The sequence below is a fragment of the Sorex fumeus genome, unplaced genomic scaffold (genome assembly GCF_029834395.1).
Source record: "Sorex fumeus unplaced genomic scaffold, SorFum_2.1 ptg000003l, whole genome shotgun sequence".
Lineage (NCBI taxonomy): Eukaryota > Metazoa > Chordata > Mammalia > Eulipotyphla > Soricidae > Sorex > Sorex fumeus.
In genome coordinates, this window is record NW_026606060.1 from 26,303,508 (window position 1) to 26,329,319 (window position 25,812).

Genomic DNA, 25,812 nt, shown 5'->3' on the forward strand with positions numbered 1-25,812 from the left:
AATCACCTCATTTATATCTCTTTATTTCAGATCCTTATGTTAAAATTCACCTGATGCAGAATGGCAAGAGACTGAAGAAGAAAAAGACAACAATTAAAAAGAATACACTTAACCCCTACTACAATGAGTCATTCAGCTTTGAAGTACCTTTTGAGCAAATCCAGGTAAAGTCAAACATACTTATGTCTCCCCCATTCAGTTCCATTTTCTTGGGCCACAGAAATTATACACAGAGATCTTGTACGTTATCCATGCCTATCCTTCATTAGGCGATCATTTTTATTTCCACACACATTTGAGGAAAACTACATTGAGGGAAATGATAGCAGAGAGTTTTGGATATGCTGAGCCATTAGCCCAGATATCTGGCAATCAATGGAACAGCAATACAGTAAGAAAAGAAAATAGCAGGATTGTTAACAAACAACTCTACCAACTATTAAAGGGTGTTGAGAAAGGTTACAAAGCTGAGAGAAAATGAAATTTTGCTGCCTTCTCCCAGATCATAATATGTAATTATTCTTTTTTTCTTTGACTAACATCATTTTAATTTTTTCCTATTTCATTTCTGATTTTATTTTTTAAATTTAAATTTTATTAGTGAAACACCATGGGGTACAGTTGTAGACTTACAAACTTTCGTGCTTGGGTTTCAGTTATACAATGATCGAGTACCCATCCCTCCACCAGTGCCCATTCTCCACCACCAATGATCCCAGAAACCCTTCCACCCCCCCACCCCCATCCCCATCCCACTGCCCTGCTTCTGTGGCAGGTATGAATTATTCTTAGCACAAATATTAGGGAAATAAGAGAGATAAGTAGAATGCTTTAGGTGATTTAACCTACATAACATATTTAATCTCTCATTATTAAAGGATAGCTAACAGGGCCCAGAGAGACAGTATAGGGGTTAGGGCACATGCCTTACTTAAAGCTGACTCCAGTTCAATCTCTAGCTTTACACAGGCACCACTACAATTGGCCCTAGCAGTCCCCAGCAGCACCACTTATCTTGGTGGGCCCTTATCTTGACCTACTGGCTCAGTTAGTAGATAATCATAGACAGAGGCTCAGGACCCTTAAATAACACTTGGGGAGTCCTCCAAAATAAAAGATAGATGACAGTAGAAACACCTCAGCCCAAACGAATCACTATCCTTGCCTAATCTTTACATAATGTAATCATGGCAGTAGTCTTAGAGGTTTTACTTATAAGTAACTACAACTGGTCTCATTCACTTATAAGGGAAAAGGTTTAGAAATCCCACACTGCTCCAGGAGGTAGCTCAGCGGTCAGCTCAAAGTCTAGCACCGCCTGAGTCCCCGAGCACCACAGGGCCTGAGTCCTCCACATCCTCACACTCTAGCAATGAAGTGCCCCATCCTCTGGGCTGAGTATCACAAGAGCGGCCCTCAGGTGCCCTGAGTACTCTTGAGAGAGAAAGGAAAAAAAAGAGAACTCCCTTATAAGAATAACAACAGGGGCCGGAGTGATAGTACAGCAGGTAGGGCATTTGCCTTGCACGCGACCAACCTGGGTTCAATTCCCAGCATCCCATATGGTCCCTTGAGCACTGCCAGGAGTTACTCTTTAGTGCAGAGCCAGGAGTAACCCCTGAGCATTGCAGGGTATGACCAAAAAATTAAAAAAAAAAAGAATAACAATGGAATCCGTATCAAAGCACTTGGAATAGTGCTGAACACAAACATTCAGTACATGCTTCCTAGCATCGTAATTTATAATGCTACTCATTTTTTAGATTAGTCTCATTTTTAAATGTTTTAATTTCTAAAGATTTTATTGGAATATTGATCTAACAACAGGATTTAAGTAATAAACCAGTATTGTACAACAAAACTCTATAGGGATGATAATGATATCTGTATTGTCGATTATGGTCACCACCAACACACATAGGGAGTGAACACATACTCACTAGGGTGAGCGAGGAACTTTACTTACTTTTTTAATTTTGAAGGAGAGATAGGGTTGTGTCACACCTGGCAATGCTCAGAGGCTACTCCTGTCTCTGTGCTAAGAGTTCCTGGTGGTGCTGCAGGAGATCAAACTGGGGTAAATCTGAAAGGCAAGCGCTTCAATCAACCCGATGTGTCTCTCGAGCCCACTTTATTTATTTTTAATCCAAAAAGCCATACAGAGCAGTAGCTGTTATATTATATAGGAAGGGTTTTTTGCGACTCTCTTTTTAGTTTGTATTCCTGTTTTTCACTCTTTCCTTTCCTCACTCCTCCTTCCCTTTGTTGTTATTATTGTTGTAATGATCAGGAGTCACATGGGCTGGGCCATCACTGAGGTGAGGCTCACAGTGCTCACTGAGGTTTGCTCACCTTTTGTGTCAGTACTTGTGGGGTCATGCTTTTAGTTGAGACACAGAAGTTATGTTTGTGATTCTCTAAATGGTCACTGCAGTGCTCATGCTCCTGCTTGCCAGGGGTCATGCTTCCTGGCCATGGTGGTCACACATCACTTTCAGTTGCTGGGCTTACTGGGGCCTCAACGCTTTTCGTGGTTCTTAAGCTTCCTGACTTAAGGAATGCTTATCAACAACACATGACGGCAGAGATCGCAAAGAGCACTGCTGCCTGGCTCAAAGAGCAGAGGTACTCGAATTCACTAGGTGCAGGAAGGACACCAGGACTCAAATTCATAAACATATGCTTAAAAAGCAAGCACTCTAAGCCATAGCATTATTCCTTCCAGAGTTTTAAAAAATGATATGCCAGACACAGTAACAACAAATAATGAAAAATTAGCAATAATCTCACTGTCATCACATTAATTTATGGTATTTACATAATCATCCTCATATACACTTTTATATGGCAGCAAACTATATATACTCATTTACTTTCCATAGTTGTTTTACAAATAAATGATATGGCCATTAATTAAAAATGAAGATTTCCAGTCACTTGTTGACTAGCCTGAACCAATACATTCTCTGCCTTAGACCCACTGGCAGAATTCTAAGACATCCTATTTTACTCCAGCAATTTACCTCACTGTATTTGTTCAGTGAACTCTTTTCAGTTCTAAGACATTCTTCCCAGAAAACTAATGCCTCCTGGCATTTTATTGCTTAGTTCCACAAAACACTAGAAAGAAGGACATTTACATGAAAAATCCTATTGAAAACTTGTTCCTTTGAGCTACAATTCTATACCTTTTAAAAGTAAATGGCCTTTCTCAACTATAAATTACAATATATGTAAATGTATTGAAATGTATGTAAAAACAAGAAAACTATTGGGTTTCTGAAGCAACATTTTAGAGACCATAACATTTTGTTTGGACAGAGAACCCAAGCCCAATGTTGAGTATTTTAGGCATGAAAATAATGAAGCATATATTGGATTGTGTCCCTCCTCCTGTTTCTCGAGAAAATCGGATGCTTTTTTTTTCTTTTCCCCCACCAGCCTGCTTTACAACTTTGCATTTTGAAAACAGCCTATTATTTCACATGCTGAAAATAGGCATTTAAGTTTTCTTAATCCTGGGGTTATAAGATTTTCTGTTTACATGCCTCAGTCCCTATTACATGCGTTATGAAAGAAACAAAGCATGCTTATTTCCAGAAGCACACACAAATGTTACATCCCTTCCTCCCCTCAAAAGAAGAGTGCAGAAGTAAATCACATAAGCAGCTGTAAAAATTAATGCAGAGTCCTCATAAGGGTATTTTTGTTTTTAGTGTTATCAATTCATTCCTACATGCAATATATAAACTCATCCCAAGTACTCAATTCAGCCTTGGAAAAGCCACATCACTTTTGTGCAGAGCACCCCTCTTGCCCCCTGCCCTTGATTCCCTGAGATGTGATATTCTGATGAATTTGCTTGCAAACACTTCTCAGATCTGTGGTGACTCTTTTCTCAGTTTCAAATATCATCCAGTGGATAGGTAATTCCCTTGATAATGGAATCAATCCAAGGCTGCATAGGGGAAGATGAAAACGTGTTTCCTTTATCGTCAGTGTGTTGCATTTTACATTCTAAATTCCACTTTTAGAAATGGTCGTTTGCTCTAATGGGAAGCTGTATATCAGCACCATCTCTCAGCACATTGGCCCAATAATGCAGTCCTCAGGGTTTACGTTCCATCAAAGGGCTATAATTCAGCTGGATTTCCACCCTTCCCTGCCTCGCTTTCACAACTGCAGTATCTGTCCTTTTCTTCCTGGTCACCAGTTGCCATCAGGTTTTATTGAAACTCTTTATCCTTGCACTCAGTTTCCAGATTGGAACCACTGTACATTCTGACCATACGTACAAATTCAAATTCACCACTTAGGAAGCCAATCAATATGTATTTTTTAAGTGTTTTATAACATAATAATATGGGTTTGGGCTGGAGCGATAGGGCGTTTGCCTTACAAGTAGCCAACATGGCCGACCTGAGTTTGATTCTTCCGCCCCTCTCGGAGAGCCCGGCAAGCGACCGAGAGTATCTCACCTGCACGGCAGAGCCTGGCAAGCTACTCGTGTTGTATTCGATATGCCAAACACAGTAACAACAAAGTCTCCAATGGAGACATTACTGGGCCCGCTCGAGCAAATCAATGATGAACAACATGGGTTTACTTTTGTTTACTGAGTTCCCAAAAAACAAGTTACTAAATAAACACAGCCTAAAGCATTAAAATCTGGGTTGTCAAACTGATTTTTTCTACTTGATATCAGCTTCAGAGATATAGTAGTTGCTCAATAAATGCTTACTGAGCCAGAGCAATAGTACTGTGGGTAGGGCGTTTACCCTGCACACGACTGACCCAGGCTTGATGTCCGGCATCCCATATGGTCCCCCAAGCACCACAAGGAGTAATTCCTAAGTGCAGAGCTAGGAGTAACCCCTGAGCATCGCTGGGTATGGCCAAAAAATGTAAAAAAAAAAAATTTTTTTTTTAAAGACTGACCTTTGATGGGCTGGAGCGATAGCACAGTGGTTAGGGCATTTGCCTTGCAAGCGGCCAACATGGCCCACCCAAGTTCGATTCCTCCGCCCCTCTTGGAGAGCCCGGCAAGTTACCAAGAGTATCTCGCCTGCACGGCAAAGCCTGGCAAGCTACCCGTGATGTATTCGATATGCCAAACACAGTCATAACAAGTCTTAAAATGGAGACATTACTGGGCCCACTCAAGCAAATCGATGAACAACAGGAGGACAGTGACCTTTGATTGTGACATCTAAAAAAATTTGTTGAATCCTTTCACCCATTGTTGCTGCTGCCATGATAATTGTGACAGGACTTCATTAGGTTTTGCTGTTCACTAGGAGAGTACTTGTGAGGCATGCACATATGCCAGGTGCAGTGCCCCTGAGGGTCACTGTGGTGCTCACACGCATGCTCATCAGAAGCACTCCTTATACAAGGTGCTTATACATCTTTAGTTGTGGTGTTCATTCACACCTGGTATGTGCCTGAATGTCAGTGGTTGGGGGGTGGCAGCAGGGCCCCTGGAACTACACTTAGCACATGTAGATGATACCAAGAATCAAACTCATGACCTCACGCTTGATGAGCAGGAATTTTCAGCCACTGAACCCTCTCTATTGTTAGTTATATTTGATACTCACATAAAATCATGTGTTCTGCTGATATTCTATATTCGTTTTATATAAAACACTGGGTGTATCTTCCCCTCTCCATAAAAAAAGATGATTATTTGGTATATGATTGCTTTGTAAATTAGAAAAAAAAGAATGATATTTTTTTGGTGATATGACAACCAAATAATCCCAGTACATTTAGTAGTGAACATACATCAACATCAGGAGCATGACATGGTGGTTTAGGGCATAAATTCTGGAAACCAAATAAATGTATAGGAGCTCAGTCGAGTATCTTGCTGTGTAATAGTATTAATAGGAGCTACCGTGAGAAGTAGATGAATAGTTTGCAAAAATGGCTTTATAATAGTGCTAGATATATTTTTAAAATATTATTTAAGAGAAGATAGTAAGCCAAGTTCCTATAGGATGTGACTCCTTTGTCAGGAACTGTACTCAGATTTTCACATTCACATCATTTTCAAGTTTATCCTGGTGTATGGGAATTAGTACTGATTTCTTAGTGTTTGCTCTTAACAGAGTTCTATAATAGGTTTTTATCTCTAGAGCTGGGTGAATAATGTTCACTGTCTGTCTTTTTTTTTTCAGAAAGTGCAAGTGGTGGTAACTGTTTTGGACTATGACAAGATTGGCAAGAACGATGCTATCGGCAAAGTCTTTGTGGGCTACAATAGCACCGGGGCGGAGCTGCGACATTGGTCAGACATGCTGGCCAATCCCAGGCGACCCATTGCCCAGTGGCACACCCTGCAGGTAGAGGAGGAAGTTGATGCCATGCTGGCAGTCAAGAAGTAAAGGGAAGAAGAAGCCTTTCTGCGTTTGCCTACATAGTGCTCTTTAGCCAGTATCTGTAAATACCTCAGTAATATGGGTCCTTTCATTTTCCAGCCATGCGTTCCTAATACAATTCAGTGGTACTTCAGATCCTGTTTTAATTTGCACAAATTTAAACGTAGAGCAACCCCAAGCCCTTCATCATACCACTACCCTCCAAATATACTCTTCTTTTAAGCAATATGATGTGTAGATAGAGCATGACTGAAATTATTTATTGTATCACACCGTTGTATATACCAGTATGCTAAAGATTTCTTTCTAGTTTGTGTATTTGTATGTTGTAAGCGTTTCCTAATCTGTGTATATCTAGATGTTTTTAATAAGATGTTCTATTTTAAACTATGTAAATTGACTGAGATATAGGAGAGCTGATAATATATTATATGGTAAATATAGTATCGTCTGCATTCCAGCAAAAACTTATCAACTTTTAAGGCACTAGTACAGTAAAACTGACATCTTAAAGGACAACTTAAACCTGAGCTTTCTATTATCATTTGAGAACCAAGATATACCTATACACACATAGGTAGGTAAATCCAATTTTGTAGAATTTCTTTACAGGCAAATTAGCATGATCTGAATAGCGTCCAGGCTGACCTCTAGGAAGATAGCCACAAACCAGAACAGCATCTGTCTGTACATATCAACAAAGCTTAAATCAGGGCTTGACTCCTATATTGGAGGAAGCAGCTGAAAAGAGTCAATGATTTCATGTTACTGCATATAGAGTAATGAAATGATGATGTTCCATGCGTGGGAATGGGTGTGTGTGCGTGTGTGTGTGTGCACTTGTGTGTGCATTTGTCTGGGGGTGGGGTGGGTGGGAAGAAGCTGAAGGGAGTAGTCAGCATTTCTGAAATATTGCCTGACTATTTAAAAAGAAAAATAGTAGCTCTCCATTGTCACCTTTATACAAAATGTACATCCTGTGAACTCTGTTCCAGATTTCACACTTCCCATAGTTCCAAAACGTTTGCACATTAGACTTTGTAACAAAATATTTTATTACATAAACTCAGATTAGAAGGAATGCAGAATATTTTTAACACAGCAATCTGTGTTTATTACACAAAATTACTTTGTGGTAAACAGACAGTATTGTAATCCCGTCAAAAGATGAAAAGGAAAAAAAAAGATAATTAGCCATAGTTCTGAATGCACTTCAATTAAGCCAAAACAGCTAGTGATCTTTTTATATGCTCTTTTTACTTATTAAGTTTTAATTTGTCCTTTAAAAAAAAAGGTGAAACAAAACCAAGAACAAGTTCTAGAAAACTGAAGCAACCTCTTATGTATACTAGATGCTTGATTTAGGAAGAGTTTTTAACTGTTTTCAATGTTACTCTGTAGTAAATGGCACTATTATGAAGCTACTAGTCATTCCATAAGAGTCTCCAAGGACTGCTCTGTGTAACACTGTGACTGCCGTGTGTGCTTAGACACGTAGTTTCCTCAGTGGATAGCACTCAATTTATTCCGTAGTGATCTTGTGACAATACTGCCATTCCCTTCTACTGCACTGCCCAAGGTGTGTGTAGCACAAACAGTTCTCATTACAAAGGACCAATTCTGAACTGAACCGCTATGCATAGGACAAGCAAAGCTACATAGAATGGGGTGGAATACACAGCTTTCTGTCAAGCACTGTGCAATATTTACATATTTTTCCCCCATCATGGTAGACAACCACTCTGTAGAAGGGCAGCCTGTCTGATAGGCCACGTCTCGGCTTCTCTTGCATTGCTTCTGTGACCCCTGGGCCACAAAGAGCAAGTGATGCCCCAAGGTGAAAGCTGATCTTCATGGATTCCAAAACCAAATGGAGGAAATGAAGGGGGAACCTCATGTTCAGATGGTAGGAGATCATGCCACGTTTAAAAACTCAAAGAGAATTCACAAAGGGCTGATGGTAGGTTTCGAACATGAAAATGGCTGTTTCCTGGTAAAACTGGAATTCCCGTCATAATTCTTTTCTCAGAAAAGCAGAGGCCAGCTCTTTAGCCCATTTAGCCCAGTCATAGCAAACTCTTTAGAACTGGGACCATCAAAGAACAGAAGATCTCCCTCTCCTGTGGATGGTCCAAACTTAAATAATAGAGAATGCACTAGTCGTGATGTGATATTAAATAGTTTGAACACATCTTTCCCATTCAAAGGACCGGACCCTATTAAAGAGAGGGAGTTAGCTGACTTTTTAAAAAAAATTCTAGAAATGCCAGAAGCTGACATTTAGTTTCATTGTCTTCAGCTTTAATTTGTGCTGAAACATTTTAAGACAAACAGGTTCGAGCTGCCGGATACATATGATTTCTTGCATTGAAGTACTACTAGTGCATTCTCTTGCAACACTGCCAGACAAGGGGTTTTTACCCTAGAATTAGTTGGTACTCTGCTGTCTCTCACACGCCAGTGACTGAACCTGCTTAAAGACCAAGATTCATCCTCAAATACGCCACATGTACCTTTCTGACAAAGCTGTGTAAAGTATTAGAATCCGATGCTCTAGAAAGATCCTAGTTGCCTTTGTGTATATTTACTGCCTGCTTGAGTGTTTCTATGTGTGGGTTTTCTCTGTACCTTGTAGAAATGTTGGGGTGTTTTCCTCTGCCATATGGCTCGTGGCCCGCGAGCCAACTAATTTAGCTGTATTTTACCTTCATTTTTGATGAGGTGGTTTAAATTTTGTTTCATTTTGTGTAGTGAATTCCACAGTAGTTTTCTGATTGTTGTTAAAAATGACTTAACCTATTACATGGATATTCAATAAAAATGTTTTATTTCCTGTTGATGCTGCCGCCTTTCAACTCTTTTTCTTATAGACAGTGATGCAGCCGACATCCTGCTGACTTTGGGGGCCATCTGGGAGCAGGGGCAGCTAAACAAAAGCTGGCATTGATGAACACACTCAGAGTGAAGCCTCTGAACAGAGCAGAATGGCTGAAGGAAAATTCTGCCCAGAAAGCATCACCCAGGGGATGGAAAGAGAGCAAAGGAGTTAAGGAACCTGCCCTCACATAGTCAACCCCTGTTCGGTCCGGGCACTGAATGGTCCTCTGAATGCAAAGCCAGGAAAGATCCATGAGCACCACTGGCTGTGTCCCCAAAAACAAACAAAAAAGCAGAAAACTTCAGACTTCCTGGGCACTGTCATTCCAGCCTGTTTCTCTGCCCCTGTTGGTGATCGATGTGTCTGGCACACTTCTAGACTTTTTCTGCTTTGCCAATAATACATCCTCCAGGGTTTACACACTAGAACCTAAATCACATAGTTTCTCCAGAATGGGACTGAGAACACAATTTATTTTTTTAAAAAATGCCATTATCAGAAGCTGTCGGGACACATGAAACTCTCTGCCTCTGCAATATGAGCTGAAACAGCTCTCCTGTGTCTAGTCCAACATTTATCAGGTGCCTACCATGCACCATGCTTTTTCTGGGTTCTGGGGTCACAAGTGAGAGATGAAGGTACTTCAGGTGCCCTAAGGACTAGTATCAGGCAGGTGTGTAAGTGCACAGTCACAATACCACTTGGAATCCCTAAGAGATGAGGCTGTGACCCCTGAATCCTTTCCAGCACTGAGAAGGGACACTGGGGTGGCACTGTCAGAGACTCACCTGTTGAAAACTGCCCCTTTTCCTTCTACCAAGGAACCTGGGTGAGCTGAGATAAGCCTCCTCTCCTCCACTCTGCATGGGTGTAGGGAGGTGGGTGCCCTGTCTGTCTCTTGGCCCCAGGTTTAGCTGAGAAGGTTTCTACTTTCAACTCCTCCCTCTACAAAAGATTTTCCCTGCTTGGATTCCCAAGAGCACTCTCCAATGGAACCGTCTAAATCCGAAATCTATATCGTGGACCCCAGCCTAGAACACATTCCCTGTGGTTGCTAGAGAAGATAACAGTGCAAAGTCCTGAAGGAACCTTTGGGAGTTCGAGTCAGGAGTGAGCAAGACGGTGGTAGCAGTTGATCTCACGTAACTAGGACATAAAGGTCTGAGAGCGTTTCTGTCTCTATCTACATCATTGTCTCTTTAGTCAGCTTTTATTGGGCACTGCAGATAAGAAAAACTTACATTCCTTATTAAAAAAAAAAAGAAAACAGGATGAAAGTACTGAATTATTTCACACTTGAAGCAAGCAATTGGCAATACTAAATATAAGTGGAGAAAAGGAAACTTAAAGTTCACCAGAGTTGGTGGGGGCAGGGGGAATCAGCATTATAAATACTACCATCTGGGGAACCGCAGATATAGTATAGGGAATATGGTATTTGCCTTGCACCAAACTGACCCTTGTTTGCTTTCCAGTACCACATCTAATAATCCCAAATTCCCTCCAGGAGTGATCCCTGAACAAAGAGCCAAGAGTAAATCCAGAGCACTGCTGGATGCAGTCTCAAAACAAACTATCATTTGGTTTCCAATAGTGAATGTATTGTTTTTTCTTAAATAACTCTTGAAGTTCAAAACCTTAAAAATCTTAAATCAGACAGACAAAAGTCATCGTATCAGTAACTTCTATTTTCTCAAAAAGTTTATAGGTTTAAGACAAATACAGACAGGTATTATTATGAAAACAATCCCATGGCAAGTATTTCAAAGAGATAATGTAATCAAGGAAACTGACCATCCGGAGTCAGTGGGTAACCCAGCAACTACCACCATAGTGGCCAGAATTGTACTCCTGGACCACCCTTACAAAACACTAAAGAGCAGTAAATTTAAATATCAGAAAGAATTTTCTCACCATTCTGAGAGATTCAACATGTAAATTAGGGTGGGGTTTACCTAAATCCACCTCTACCAATACCGGTCATAAGGCTGGGGAAACCAAATGAAGGAGATGGCATTTGTATAGCCAGAACTCTAGAAGAGGGCTAGAACTAGCACCATGGGGCTTCAATTTTCAGGGGTCTCTCAAGGCTGGTTCTAGAGATTCTCTAAAACAATAGAAAATCCTGACCCCATAGGAGCTCACACAGATGATGGAAAAGCTGTTGGAAGCTGGAAACAGGAAGAGATCCTTCTTCCTGGCTTTTCTTCCTTGTTTATAACTGAATCAGCTTGCCCATGGAAACCTAATTTGCTCCAGCTGGTAAGGGAGTCAAGGGAATGTTGTAGAGGGCCTTAATGCCCACTTACAAGTACACAGCAGAACTTAGAAAGGTGGGAAAGAGGCAATGGACAAGGAGCAGTATCTATATCCTTAGGCTGTGGTAACAATATCATAGACAGGGTGGTTTTCTTTCCCTTTATTTGTGAGAGGTGCTCCCAAGTAGTACTCAGGAGGTCTACCAGCCTCCAACCAGCCTGGGGGATCAATACAGGAGCCATAGGATGCTGTCCTACAGTTCCAGTGATTATTCAGATCACCCCCAGCAGTGCTCAGGGGCCAATGGGGTGCTTCGGATTAAACCTGGGTCAGAGATAACTGGTATGCTATCTCCTGGCCTATCAGTGTTGGTGGTTATTATCAGCTGGTTCCTGATTGGTTCCTAATCAGTCTACAGGTTGAAAATCTGATTTCAACAACACCTGGTTAGAGCCAAGATCCAAATAGCATAGGGGGTGTGGAGGCATGGACTTGTAACTCAACACAGGGCACTAACCTTGTTCATGAAGGCTCTACCCCTATCACCTAACAGACTCCCCCAAATGCCCACCTCCTAAAACAATCACTCTGAGTTTAGGATTTCAATATACTCCTTTTGAGGAGATGCACATTATTATGAACTCTCTATCGCTTCACAAACTTTCTAAATGTTGTTTCTTCCTTAGAGGGTTCAGGTATGCCTCCTACTCTGACAATCCCACACCTGATGAGACGGGTATAGAAACTACATTCTTATTCTACAGATGCAGATTTACTACAACACATCTGAAAATGCAGCCATGATGGCACTTGCATGCAACACAACTTTATTAAGTATGCAACAGGACTCCTTCATGTTTGGTAACTGATTTAAACAGCACACAAATCCTTACCATAAACCAGTCAGATGATGACTTTGAAATAAAAAGGTTAAAAAGGCAGGAAAATAAAAATGAGGAATAGCCTGTCACTAAAATGTACAAAGAAAATTTCCAAATTATCCAGAGTCATAATTATGCCGAAGGAGCTCTCGCGAGGGAACAGAAATAAAAACACCTTACAAACCTGCTGCTGATATGTGTCATCAAAATCTGGGGCTGGCTGTAAATAACTTGCATTTAACAATTTGCTTTCTGGCCATATCGATTTCTTTGCCCTCCCCTACCAATACATATCCCCACAGTTGCCACCTTCATCCTTCTTCCTGACAGTAACCATCCTGCCAGGAAAGCCTTTTTGCCTTTGCAAAATGTTCTTGGCCCTTTTTGAGCTAGGGTGCACACAAGGTTAAAAGTAATTTTGCAAAGAGCAAGTTAAGAATCACTTCCTTCTCAGATTTCTCTCTGTCATCTTTCAACTCCTCTAAACTGTTGGTGCAGCAAAGTGTTGCCACCTTGCACAGTTATAACTGTTTGGGTTACCAGGGCTGGAGAGAAAATACAATGGGTAGGGCACTGCCTTCCATGCAGCCAACCCAGATTCGATCCCTGGCATCCCGTAAGGACCTCCAAGCCCATCAGGAGTTATCCCTGAGTGCACAAGAATAAGCCTTAGGCATGGCTTAGGGTGTGGGTATTGCCTAAAGTCAAACAACAATAAAAAATAGTTGGATCGAAGGCCTCAAACAATGTCATCATTATATTGACGATCTCTTTCTCCTCTCTTCTCTCTCCCCTCCCTCTTCATCTTCTTCCCTTTCCCTTTCTTCCTGCCCCATCCTTCTCTTCCACTGTATCCTTTCCCCAATTCTGTTCATCTCAGCATTGACTTCACTGTCATGTACAAACTTGGATTCTTCCAGCTAAGTGCTACTCTCACAAAATGCAGACCTTCATCCTTATGGCAATCATTGCAGCCAATTGTAGTCCCACTGTTTTCTTTGGCCAAGTGCCTGCCACCTGCCCAGGCTTAGAACCATAGAGATGCAGAAAGTAAAATTTCCCAAAGTAAAATCAAGGTAATGAAAGTATGGAAGGAAAAGTAAAAGTCAAGCAGATATAGACAATAAGCATTTATTCTCTGGCCCCTTGATAGTCATCTGCCCTAAAGAACAGGGACATCAAAGTCACAAATGCAGGCCACAGCTTGGTCATTTTTCCTTTGGATCAATAACTACTGCATCATCGTTTAATTCTGATAACATCCAGTTACCTTATCATGTATTGCCAGGAAATCCAAGTATCTGATGTTTATTTTATTTACTTATTTTTATTATAACTTAAGTAACATTGTTACAATAGGATTTGTATGCATAATTTTGATGTACAAAGGTCCTGCACCTTCTTCCTGACTGAAGTGACTCTAATGTGTTCTTGTATCATCTGAGTCAGCCTCTTCCTTCCCACCAAGCCTTTTCCCCTGCTATGTAGATAAGTGGATTTCTTTTACACACTGAGACATCAGATTCCTGGATTTATTAAACAGATAGCTTTATTACATAAACTTAACTGGAAGAAAGGAAAATAGAATAAAAATCACTATACACCTTTTAGTTTTTACTTCTGAACAGATGCAAGTCCTGTTCATATGCATCTTCTTTTACAATGTGCGCTCACGATTGACATAGAATTCATTTTTTTTCCCACTTGAAAAACAAGTCGTATTCTGCTTGTTGCCACACAGTCTTTATAATTTTTAGTTAAGGTCACCTGACTTTAGGAGATAAACAGCAACTCAATCATGTATCTAAAATTAAATGTCTAAGTTACTATTAATTTCTTATTTTGTTTCTGGGCCACACACAGTGGTGCTCAGGGCTTACTCTTAGTTTTATGCTCAGGGATCACTGCCAGAAGAGCTTGAAGGACTACATGTCCTTCCAGAGATCAAATAGAGGTTGGCTGCATGCAAGGCCAGCTCACCACCTACTGCACTATCTCTCCAGCCCCAGTAACTTCTTTCTTTCATAAACATTATTGCAACGGTATTTTTGTGGAGATTTTATTCTAATTCTATTCACCTACTATGAATAATCTATTATTAATGAGCTTTTGTCTGTTTCCTTTTCATAAAATAAATTTTCAGAATTTCCTAGAGTTTGAACACAATACCCTCCTATGTGTGTTCTGATACACTTTTCTCAAAGAGCATGAGGGAAGACCTCATGCCTTCCCTGACCATGATATATGCTACGTGTCAGGTACAGACAGTCTTCTCCTGGACTGTGAGTCTCTCACTCTGCAGTCACAATGCTCTTCATCAGTGTAGGCTGTGTGGTTACAAAGTCAATGATGGGCCCAAGAGACCGCGCAGTAGTGAAAGTGCTTACCCTGTGGACAGTTGGCCAGTGAAGGGTCACTCCTGAGCACAGAGCCAGGAATAACCCCAAAGCTCTGTTGGATATGACCCAAAACCTAAACCAAAACCACACTTAATCACTTAACTTCCCGTTAGTCGTCGATTTGCTCGAGCGGGCGCCAGTAACGTCTCCATTTGTCCCTGTCATGTGCTAGTGTAGCCCAATGGCATCTGTTCGCTCCGGGAACATGAAGGGCCTCAAACCGATCGTTCATGATCTTGACAAAGAAGTCTGACCATCTGGTAGGTGGGTGGCCATGCGGTCTTTTGACATCCCGTAGAATCCAGTCGGTAACAGCTCTAGTCCAGCGGTCGTCTTTAAATCTCATTACGTGACCAGCCCATCTGATTTTCGACACCTTGGCAAATGAGACAGCGTCCCTGATTCTTGATCGTCGACGGATGTCAGAACTCCGGATTCTTTCTCTCATTTGAGTGAAACGTGATATTCCAAGCATAACTCTTTCTATTCTTCTTTGGGAGACCTGAACAGCGTTCTCATCTTGTTTGCGTAGGGCCCAGGTCTCTGAGGCATATGTTAATGCAGGAAGAACAGTGGAATCAAAGAGATGTGCCCGGAGCTGGAGGTTCTTTGTCCTCTTAGTTATTTCTTCGACGTTCTTGAAGGCGTTCCAAGCCGCTCTCTTCCTCCTGCACAGCTCAGGTGCCAGGTCATTTGTCATGTTGACCTCCGACCTAGGTAGACATAGCTGTTGCATTCGGAGATGGTCGTTCCATTGAGAGCGAATGGGGCGTCAGGAACAAGGCTGTTTCTCATAAACATTGTCTTCGTAAGATTCAGCTGTAGTCCTACCTTCCCACACTCACGGTCAAAGTCGGCCAGCATTTGTGCCGCTTGGCTGATGTTTGGTGTTATTAAAACAATGTCATCAGCAAAGCGGAGGTGGTGTAGTTGCCGACCATCTATCTTCACTCCCATTCCTTCCCATTCCAGTTGTCGCATGATGTTCTCGAGGGTGGCATTGAAGAGTTTCGGTGAAATGGTATCACCCTGCTGCACCCCTCTCTTGACATCAACGATCACTTCTTTGTAGAATGGTGAGATCCTGGTAGTGAATCCGCAATACGGCTCATGGAGGATCCTGATGTATTGGGCTTGAATGCCCTGATTGGCTGGGGTTTCAATGACCGCTTCCGTCTCAACAGAATCAAAGGCCTTCTTTAAATCAATGAACGTTAAACAGAGCGGCATCTTGAACTCCCGAGAAACCTCAATGAGCTTGGTAATTGTGTGGATATGGTCGATGGTGCTGAATCCTTTGTGGAACCCTGCTTGCTCGCGTGGTTGTCCTTTATCTAGTGTTCTGCCAATCCTATTTAGGATGACTCGAGTGAACAACTTGTAGATGACAGACAATAGGCAGATCAGGCGATAGTTGCCAATGTCATGGATGTCTCCCTTCTTGAACAGTAGTACGGTCCTGCTGGTTTTCCACTGGGACGGAACCTTACATTCAGACAGGTAGCGAGTGAAGAGCCGAGCCAGTGTATTGATGAGTACTGAAGGCAGGTTCTTCAGGTGTTCAGGTCTGACCTTGTCTGGACTGGGTGCTGTTTGTTTCTTTACTGACGAAATGGCGTGTCAGATTTCAGAAGGGAGAACGTTGGGAACGACATATCCATCCTGTGGAATTTGGTATGTCGGCAAGTAGACATGGCTGTCAAAGAAATTTGAGTAGAAGTCATGGATAATCTTCTCCATTGCCGTTCTGGAGGATGTGATGGATCCATCAGGACGTCGGAGGGCAGTCATCTTGGTCTTATAGTTGGCGAAGGACAGGCGGGCCTTACGAATACTTTTCCCGGCTTCTGCCACATCTACCAGTACTTCTGCTCTTCTCTCTTTGAGGTCTTCCTTGATCGCATCTCTGCACTGCTTTGCGAGCTCGGACGTTAGCTTGCGGTTGCCTGAGGCATGCGCCAAACCACGCTGGCGAATTAGCTCAAGAGTTTTCGAAGATAGGCGATTTTTTGCGGCTATCTCTCTCTCTTGGCGTTCCTCGCACATTCGTGGAGGTGCTGAACCAGTCGATCGTATTCCTCGTCAATGTTGTCAACAATGGCATCTTCCCATGTTGCCGCAATAGTACCAAAGAGTTCCCAGTTGGTGGTCATTCTGAGAGTTCTCTTTTTGAACTTTGCAGCCCTTTCTCCCCGCTCTGTGAAGTAGAATTTTGCATGAAGGAGACGGTGGTCCGATCCCGTTCGAAATTTTGGGACAACAGTGACATCAGTCAGGCAAAACCGTCGATTGAATATGATGTGGTCTATTTCGTTGTGGAATCGTCCACTGGGAGACTCCCATGTCCAGCGTTTAGATACTGCCTTCTGGAACTGTGAGTTACCATGAATGGTCTTGGTCGACATGATGAACTCAGACAGTCTCTCACCCTGTTCGTTCCATTCTAGGCCATGGGTCCCGATGTGAAGTTCTTTAGGAGAACCAAAACCAAAAAGAAGGTTTTTCTCCCCCAGTGGCCTGAGTGGGGCCAAGTGATCTGGCTCCAAGGACAGAATATGTGACTAGCATGTATGTAGCTCCAAGTTTGATCGCCAATCATCTATGGCTCTGCTGAACACCACAGGGCTGAAACATCACAGTTCTTTTTTCTTTTTTCTGGTTTTTGGGTCATACCCAGCGGTGCACAGGGGTTTCTCCTGGCTCATGCAATCAGGAATTACTCCTGGCGGTGCTCGGGGGACCATATGGGATGCTGGGAATCGAATCCGGGTTGGCCGCGTGCAGGGAAAATGCCCTACCCACTCCAGCCCTAGCATCAGAATTCTTAGAAGTATTCCCAGCCCTCTGAACCTGGCTGGGAATACTTGACACCCACAACAAAAATGAATCATGGGAGAGAAGCCATGGGTGAAAGGGAGCATTCCGAAACACAACATCCACAAGAGGTGCCTCCTGTCTCAGTCACTCCATGTCAAGTCCCACTCCCATCTCCCTGTGTTCCAGCCACCCACCCGCCCAGCATGCCTTTCTCTCTCTCACAAGGTATCACATCTCACATCCAGGGTCAAAGGAAATTCAAGGTGAATACCTTTTTCTACCACATCTTCGCCTGCTCGGGTTGCTGCAGAGAACAGGGAGCACCAGATCCAGCCACTAAAGCAGGTTCTAGTGCTGGTTCATTCCCTTAGCGGCACAGGCCGGGAGAAATCAGGTAATCTTGTGAATTAAAGATAATGGATATTGAACCTGGTGTAAAACCAGCATCCAATAATTGTAGCTAATGTCTTTTGAATCTAGCCCAGGGTCTGCCAACTTTCTCTGTAGAAAAACAAAGAGTACATATATTGGGCTCTGTGGACATCGTGTTCTCTCTCTCCTTTGCTCATCCTCCTTCCCTCCCTCCCTCTCTCATCCCTTCCTGCCTCTCCAACGTGTAAAACTTCTTTACAAATGTAAAAACCTTTTGTAGCTCACAGGCAAATACAGAAGGCTCTAATTTGCTGATTAGATTCAAGTCATGTCACTCTCATTCTCAAAAACCCCATGTGCTTCCTCTGCTTTGCAGATTAACATTTTAAGTTCTTTAGTGTCACATTTGCTGCTGTCCCCAGACATTCCTTTCTTCCCTTTGTCTCAAGTCCCTGGATTCTAGCAGCACAAATCTCAAACCTCTGAGCCAATGCAAGTGCTCTCACATCTCCCCTGGCTTCCCCCATGCTTCCTTTCTCTGCCTGAGCTTCACACCAAATCCAGTAAATCCAGTGAGGCTAGTGGGAAGGGAAGCCAGGCGTGGAGACACTGGGGCAATTGCAGGCAGGAGAGGAGGCCCTTTCTCTACGAACAAGTTCCTCCACATCAATTCTCCAGCTCCTTCAGTTTTGTGGGTTCTCCACAACCCTACACAGGGCCTCCAGTCCCAAAGGCCTCTGACCCTTAGGCAAACAACGATGCTCTTTTTTTTTTCTTTTTGGGTCACCCCCGGCGTTGCACAGGGGTTACTCCTGGCTCATGCACTCAGGAGTCACTCCTGGTGGTGCTTGAGGGACCATATGGGATGCTGGGAGTCAAACCCAGGTTGGCTGCATGCAAGATAGAAAGCTCTACCAGCTGTGCTATCGCTCCAGCCCCATTGCTCTTTAGAGTAACAGTGCCGCAATAGATCCTGCATTTTCCTTGAACATATGGAAGACTGGTTTGTTTTAAATCTGGGGGGAAATTCTACACCTTTCAGAATATCAAAGTCATGCTTCCTCCAGCAAATGTGAGGTAGTCAGATGATTTATAAACTATAAAAAGCAATTGGAAGATAAGTTCCTGACTAATTTCCTGTCAGCAACACAGTTGCCTCATTTTCTTACATTTCCTGCAAATAGCTGCTGCTGGCCTCCTTCACACAGCCGAGACTCAGCCCAGGTGACCGCCATGAGGCAAGACGTTCTGCTGATGCATGGGCTGAGTGACTCATTAACTTCAACTTGGCCTCGAGTTAGGGAGATTACTCTGTGTGTTCCCCGAAGAAGCCTGCAGGTCTCATTTACCTCCTATCCCTTGGACGCACCTTGACTTCAGACTCCATGTCTGCATGTTTATTCTGCCAAGATCCTCCTACTTCACCAGGAGTTCCTTTTTTAATTGTATCACCCTGAGATACAGTTATAAAACTTTTATGATTGAGCTTCAGTTATACAAAGATAAAATACCCATCCCTCCACCAGTGTATATTTTCCACCACCAATGTCTCCCAGTATCCCTCCTGCCTCTATAGCAGACAATTTCCCTCTTTCACTCTCTCTACTTTTGGGCATTATGGTTTGCAATGCAGATACTGAGAGGCCATCATGTTTGGTCCTTTATCTACTTTCAGCACACATCTCCCATCCCGAGAGATCCCTCCAACCATCACTGACTTAGTGGTTCCTTCTCTGTCCCAACTGCCTTCTATCCCAGCTCCTGAGGCAGGTTTCCAACTGTGGAGCAATCTTCCTGGCTCTTGTCCCTCCTGTTGTTGGGTATTAGTCTCATATTATATTATTTTATATTCCACAAATGAGCACACGGTTATTCTCTGGCTGCCCCTCTCTTTCTGACTCATTTCACTTCGCACATCATGACTTCTTTAGGAAGACAAGTCCCACAGCTGTATATCTCAACACTGACTTTGAACTGGTGTTAAATTTCTTTGCTTGAAAGTCTTTGGAGGAGAATGAAGTAGTCACAGCGCAGACTGAATTGGATCTCCCTCACCCTCAACTCATCTCATCTCTTGAGACTCTAACTCCAGCTGTGACATCTTTGAAGATAATTTGCTATTATTAATAGAATGATGAACTAACTTGGCTTACAGTCATGCCTGCTTTTGGTGTACAAAGTGACTACACCTCTCCCACCACCACAAAGTCCCTCTGCCTGTGACCTATCACTCACTTCTAGTCTATCTCATCCCTCTTCACCCCACAGCCCTCAGTCCCATTGGTGACCTCAGTTCTAATGTCAGAGTTCAATGACTTATTTCCTTATTTCCTTATTCATTGGTCATTCCCTTGGTTTCTTTTTTTTTTTAATTGGGGCGAGGATTTCGGAGGTGGTTTGGGTCACACCCAGGGGTACTAAAGGACTACTCTCAGTTCTGTGTGCAGTACTTACTCTAAGCAGTGCTCAGAGAAACAAGTGGTTCTCGGGAGTAAATGGGGTGGGCCATGTGCAAGGCAAGCACCTGAACCCCAGTACCATTTCTCTGACTTTCCCTTGTGTTCACCTGTTAGTGAGATGACCCTCCATTTATCTTCACCCTGACTTACGTCTTGACACTCTTTAGCTCTATCCAAGTTGTAGCAGAAGACAACATTTCATCTTTTGGAGGGAAGGAGGCTGGGGGAGTCACATCCAGCTGTGATCAAGGGGTTCATTCCTAGTGGTGCCTGAAGAACCATATATGCTGCCAGGGACAAAACCCAAATCATTTTGGTGAAAGAAAAATGCCTTATCTGCTATACTATCTCTCCAGTCCCTTTATCTTGTCTTACAGTTGCATTCCATTGCATAGACAAAACAATTACTTCCTCCACTCAACTGCTGTTAGACACTGAGTTGTGTAGAACTGAGTCTGGAAAAGTTGGAGCTAAGGTGCTCTAGCTTTAGGTGGAAGCACGGTGCTTATACTGTTTATACAGGGTGCTCAGGGTGCTTATACTGGTGCTTATACTTGCCTTGCTTGTGGCAGACCCAGGCTTGATTCCCAGCATCCCACATGGTCTCTTGAGCCCTGCCAGCAATGATCCCTAAGAGCAGACCCAGGAGTAAGTCTTGAGTACTGCCAGGTGCAGCCCCAAGACAATACAAAACAAGTATGAAGACTTGTGAAAAAAAAATGAAGAATACAACTCAGCCCTACCATGGGACCCAGTCATTTTGATGTCTGGTATCTATCTCAAGAACACAAGAGCATTCACTGCCCATAGATTTTAAGACATGCTTGAGAAAGGTGCCCAGAGTAGCTCGGGAGTGGTGAAAAAATAGCTCACTATCACCTCAATACAAGTCTGCAAGAGGAAACGGCCTCTCATAAAACCACACTGTAAAAACTTGGAAAGAAACAGAACAGAAAAAGTTGAAGAGACAGGGCCTAAAGAATTTGGGGTGGGAAAAGTACTGGACTTGTGGAGGAACCGGAAAGGTGAAATATTTCCTGCGTGGAAACAGTTCACAGATACTGACAATATTTGGGGACATGAAGAAAACATTGCGTATCCAGGATTGAGGGAAGCATTTCTTAATGCTCAAAAAGCTGGCACAAAAATAAAATCTTTCTCTGACAGTGAAACTGATAATAAATCAGAGAAGAAAAGAGGCACATAATAAACAGGGGTTTGGCCAGAGGTCCTGATACTCAGCAAAGACTTGGTGCCACAGACCGTGGTGGGGAATTTTAGTTTCTTGTGAAAAGCAAGACGAAGATGCAGGCAAAGTCGGTGCTGGTCAAAGAGGCAAATAGGAAGTTGCAATTCCTTTTTTAAAAACAAGACAACCTTGATATTCTTGTCTTCATGGTGATGCTCAATAATTGTATGCATTGCTTTATATATATATATACATATATATATGACATATATACATATATAACCAAAACACCACATTCACTAGCATGAAAATAAAAACTATATTCTAATGAACATCGTGTTTGATGTATTTGTTTTAAAATAATATAAGAGAGTTGGGATAGGTTTGGGTTTTATTTTGCTGCTGCTGTGTTGGTTTTCCATCTAATAGCACTGGTTCGGTCACGGTCCTCCCGTTGTTCATCGATTTGCTCGAGTGGGCCCAGTAACGTCTCCATTGGAGACTTTGTTGTTACTGTGTTTGGCATATCAAATACATCAAGGGGAGCTTGCCAGGCTCTGCCGTGTGGGCAAGATACTCTTGGTAGCTTGCCGGGCTCTCCGAGGGGTTGGAGGAATCGAATTCGGGTCGGCCATGTTGGCTGCATGCAAGGCAAACGCCCTACCGCTGTGCTATTGCTCCAAGCTTTCTGTAGTTGCTTTCTTTGTCAAAAAGAACAGTAGTTAGAGGAACAAAGTTAAAATAAACCCATCAGAGTAGGCATTGATCCAACCTATTCAGTGTCTTTATAAGAAAAAATCAGGGTGATAGCACAGCAGATAGGGCATTTGCCTTGCATGAGGCCAACCCGGGTTCGATTCCCAGATTTCCAGATGGTCCCCCGAGCACCACCAGGAGTAATTCCTGAGTGAAGATCGAGGAGTAACCCCTGTGCATCACCAGGTGTGATCCAAAAAGAGAAAAGAAAAGAAAAGAAAAGAAAAGAAAAGAAAAGAAAAGAAAAGAAAAGATCACAGCCCTCAGGCCCCTAGGTGCATCTGCCCCCCACCCCACACACACACGCAAGACCAGGTGAAGAGATAGCAAGTCAAGAATAAAAATCTCACACAATCAGCCCAAGTTCAGTCCCCAGCACCACATATGGTCCCCCAAGCAGGGCAAGAAGTAAGTTCTGAGCATTACCAAGTGTGCTACCCCACAAAAAAATGAAAAAGAATAATCTTTATTCTTAATCTATTGTTAAACAAACATTAAAGGTCTAAGAGAAAAACCAATGCTTACTGTGGAATTCCAGTCTCCAGAACTGTAAGAAAATTAATTTCTGTTGCTTGTCACACAGTGTGTATAGTATTTTCTTACGGCAGCCAGCAGACAGATATGGAGCCCATCTATGCTTCAACTCAAGAGAAACCAATTTTCTCAGGAATACAGATTGGGCCTCTCTGTCCTCTCTCTTACTTGAAATAAACTCTCTCTCTCTCTCTCTCTCTCTCTCCCGCCCTCCTTCCCCTCTCCCCTTAAGTACATCTTCCTGCTTCCCACTTCCAGTCCAGTTTCTCTCTCCAAAGGGATCATTACCTGGCAGTGGGAAATGTGCACCTGTGGAAGGATGGATGTTGGAACATTGTGTGACTGAAACCTGAGCATGAACAACTTTGTAACTGTGTATCTGTGCATCTCATGGTGACTCAATAAAAAATAAATTAAAAAAAATTTTAAAGGGACCATTACCAGAAAGATGACTTGGCGATTTATTTTAAGGATTTGGCTCACCTAATTGTGAAAAATTATTAATTGGCGGAGCATTTAAGTTTGTCCTTAAATGCTCCGTTTGCTGACAGAATTCATCCTTGCTTAGGGAAGATCAGTTTTGTTCTATTCAGAGCTTTGATTAATTGGACAATCCCTCAGATTATAAAGAGTTACCCGTTTTATTCAGTGTTTCACTGATTAAATGTCAATCTCATAAAAAAAAAACTTTTTTTTTTACAATGCATCCAGAATATGGGTTGAAATGATAATACAGGAGGCAGGGCACTTGATTTGTATGAGGCTGATTCTGTTTTCCTTCCCAACACCATGTGGTCCCCTAGCACCACCAGCACACCCTCAAGAGTACTCCCTGAGCACAGCCAGCTGTGACCCAACCCCCCCATACCACCCTCCACATACACAAATAAGAATTAGTCTGGAAACAGTACATGGCAGGCAGCTCTTCTCTCTGTGATCTCTGAGGCCACAAACAATTTTTAGCTACACACAATCCGGTGGGTTCAAGCTGCAAAAAAGAGGTGAACACACTGCAAACACTGCAACTGCACTGCAGGAAGTGCAACCCCCGGCAAGTATGTGTTTGAGCACCAGAGGGATCTCCATACCCCCACTGCCCCCTCTATGAGTATCGTGCATTTCCGTGAAGTTGGTGACCCTGGAGAGCAATTACAAGCACTACAATGAAGGGAAGCCTCAATGAGCACCTGGCCAAGTGTGCAAATACCCTGATCAGATATGCAACAAGCACCACAGGTAAGAATGTGCAAGCTCCAAGCAACCACACACACAGTCATGCATTTCTCCTAAAATAACAAATAACTTACTAAATTCTGAGATAAAGGACTTCACCCCCTACAATTAGATATAACATTCACATAAATTGATTTTCTGTTTCTATTGGTTTTAATGTTTAAGCTTTGTTATCCAATCTATATTAATTCTGGAATTGTATCAACAGCTACGGATTTCTTCTACATTAAAATATCTTTTAGAGAAAATTGAAGCAAACCCCAAAAAAATGGAAATTGAGGAACACAGAGTTTAAAGGATTTACCCAAAGTTGTTAATCAAATCTAGAACATTACAAAGAACTGGAAGTGCCTCTAACCTCAGCTTTCTCTTTCCACTCTCATCCTGGGTGATCTCATCTGGATGGGTGATGGCGTAAAGGTTATTTATGTATTGATGACTCCAACAGTTTTACCTCCAAGACCTCACCCTTGAACTCAAATCTCATATATCCAACTGCCTATTCAATGTTCCCAAGTGCATGTCTAATGGGCAGCTCAAAAGGACTCAGCCTCAGACTGAACCCTTACCCTTTCCCAGCTCTAGTTCTGTATTTCACTCAAACCTAGTCCCTATCTCAGTAAGTCTCAGACCTCAACAGTGTCCACAGCAATTCTTTGTCTCCTACACCACATCTAATATATTGGTACCTTCTTTCAGTTCTGCCTTTGAACTATACACACTCTCTAATTGTTCTCTACATCCTCCACCCGATCCAAATAACCACTGTCTTTAACTATAGCCTGGAAAGTGGAGGGCTGGACTCTAAGCTTCTTTCTTTTCTTCTGTTCATTTTCAGTAAAGCAGGTAATGTGCCTGTGTTAAAACATGCAGATCATGTCATTCCTCATGTTAAAATTCTCCAGCGGTTTTCCATCCCACTAATAAAAATCCCTTACCATGTTTTCTACGTGATCCTCCATGTTCTGGCCTCCACTGACTGGTCTAATTTTATCAGCCACCACTGTCATCTTGGCTTTTCCCATTCATTCCTACTTGCCTCCTTGTTACTTACTAGGTATTTCTAACCTGGTCCTACCTCAGGACCTTTTTACCTGCTGCCTCTCCTGTTCTCTTCTTTTTTTTTTTTTAAGTCTCATAATTTTCTTTTTTTTTTCTTTTTTTTCTTTTTTTTTTTTTACAGTTGTAGATTTACAATTTTTTGTGCTTGGGTTTTGATTATACAATGATCAGATACCCATCCCTCCACCAGTGCCCATTTTCCACCACCATGGATAATATCCCCCACCCCCATCCCCCCATCCCCCCCTGTCTCTGTGGCAGGGCAATCCCTCTCCTGTTCTCTTAACCTCAACAGTTTTTCTCCAAAGTCCTTAATTGCACTTTCAGTTTCCTCATTCTAGCCTCTATCTTGCTTTATTTCTCTTGATAAAACATGACTAGCTGCCATACTAAACATTTTCTTAATTATCTGTTTGTTGATTTTTTTATGCAAAATTAACTATTGTCAGGGTACATAGTCTTTTCTCTGTTTTATTCATTCTTGTATCTTTAGTATGTAGAACAGTATACCTGGTATCTAGTGTTCGCTCAATAAATGCCGGCCCACAAATATATGAACTATTTTGATTCACAAAGAGTTGGCAATGTTA

General features: G+C 42.4%; 1 protein-coding gene across 3 annotated transcripts in view; it reads left to right on the top strand.

The window, feature by feature from the left end:
* SYT1 (synaptotagmin 1) overlaps nt 1–25,812 on the top strand; it is a 551,120-nt gene that overhangs the window by 415,267 nt on the left and 110,041 nt on the right. For 2 of the 3 annotated variants that reach the window (XM_056119884.1, XM_056119896.1), the window contains exons 8-9: nt 31–164; nt 6,183–7,688. In XM_056119884.1, the coding sequence (XP_055975859.1) occupies nt 31–164; nt 6,183–6,389 (341 nt within the window). In that variant the 3' untranslated portion in view covers nt 6,390–7,688. Of the gene's footprint in view, nt 1–30; nt 165–6,182; nt 7,689–25,812 lie in introns of those variants that run through there. The other variant, XR_008793241.1, reaches the window with a different exon arrangement.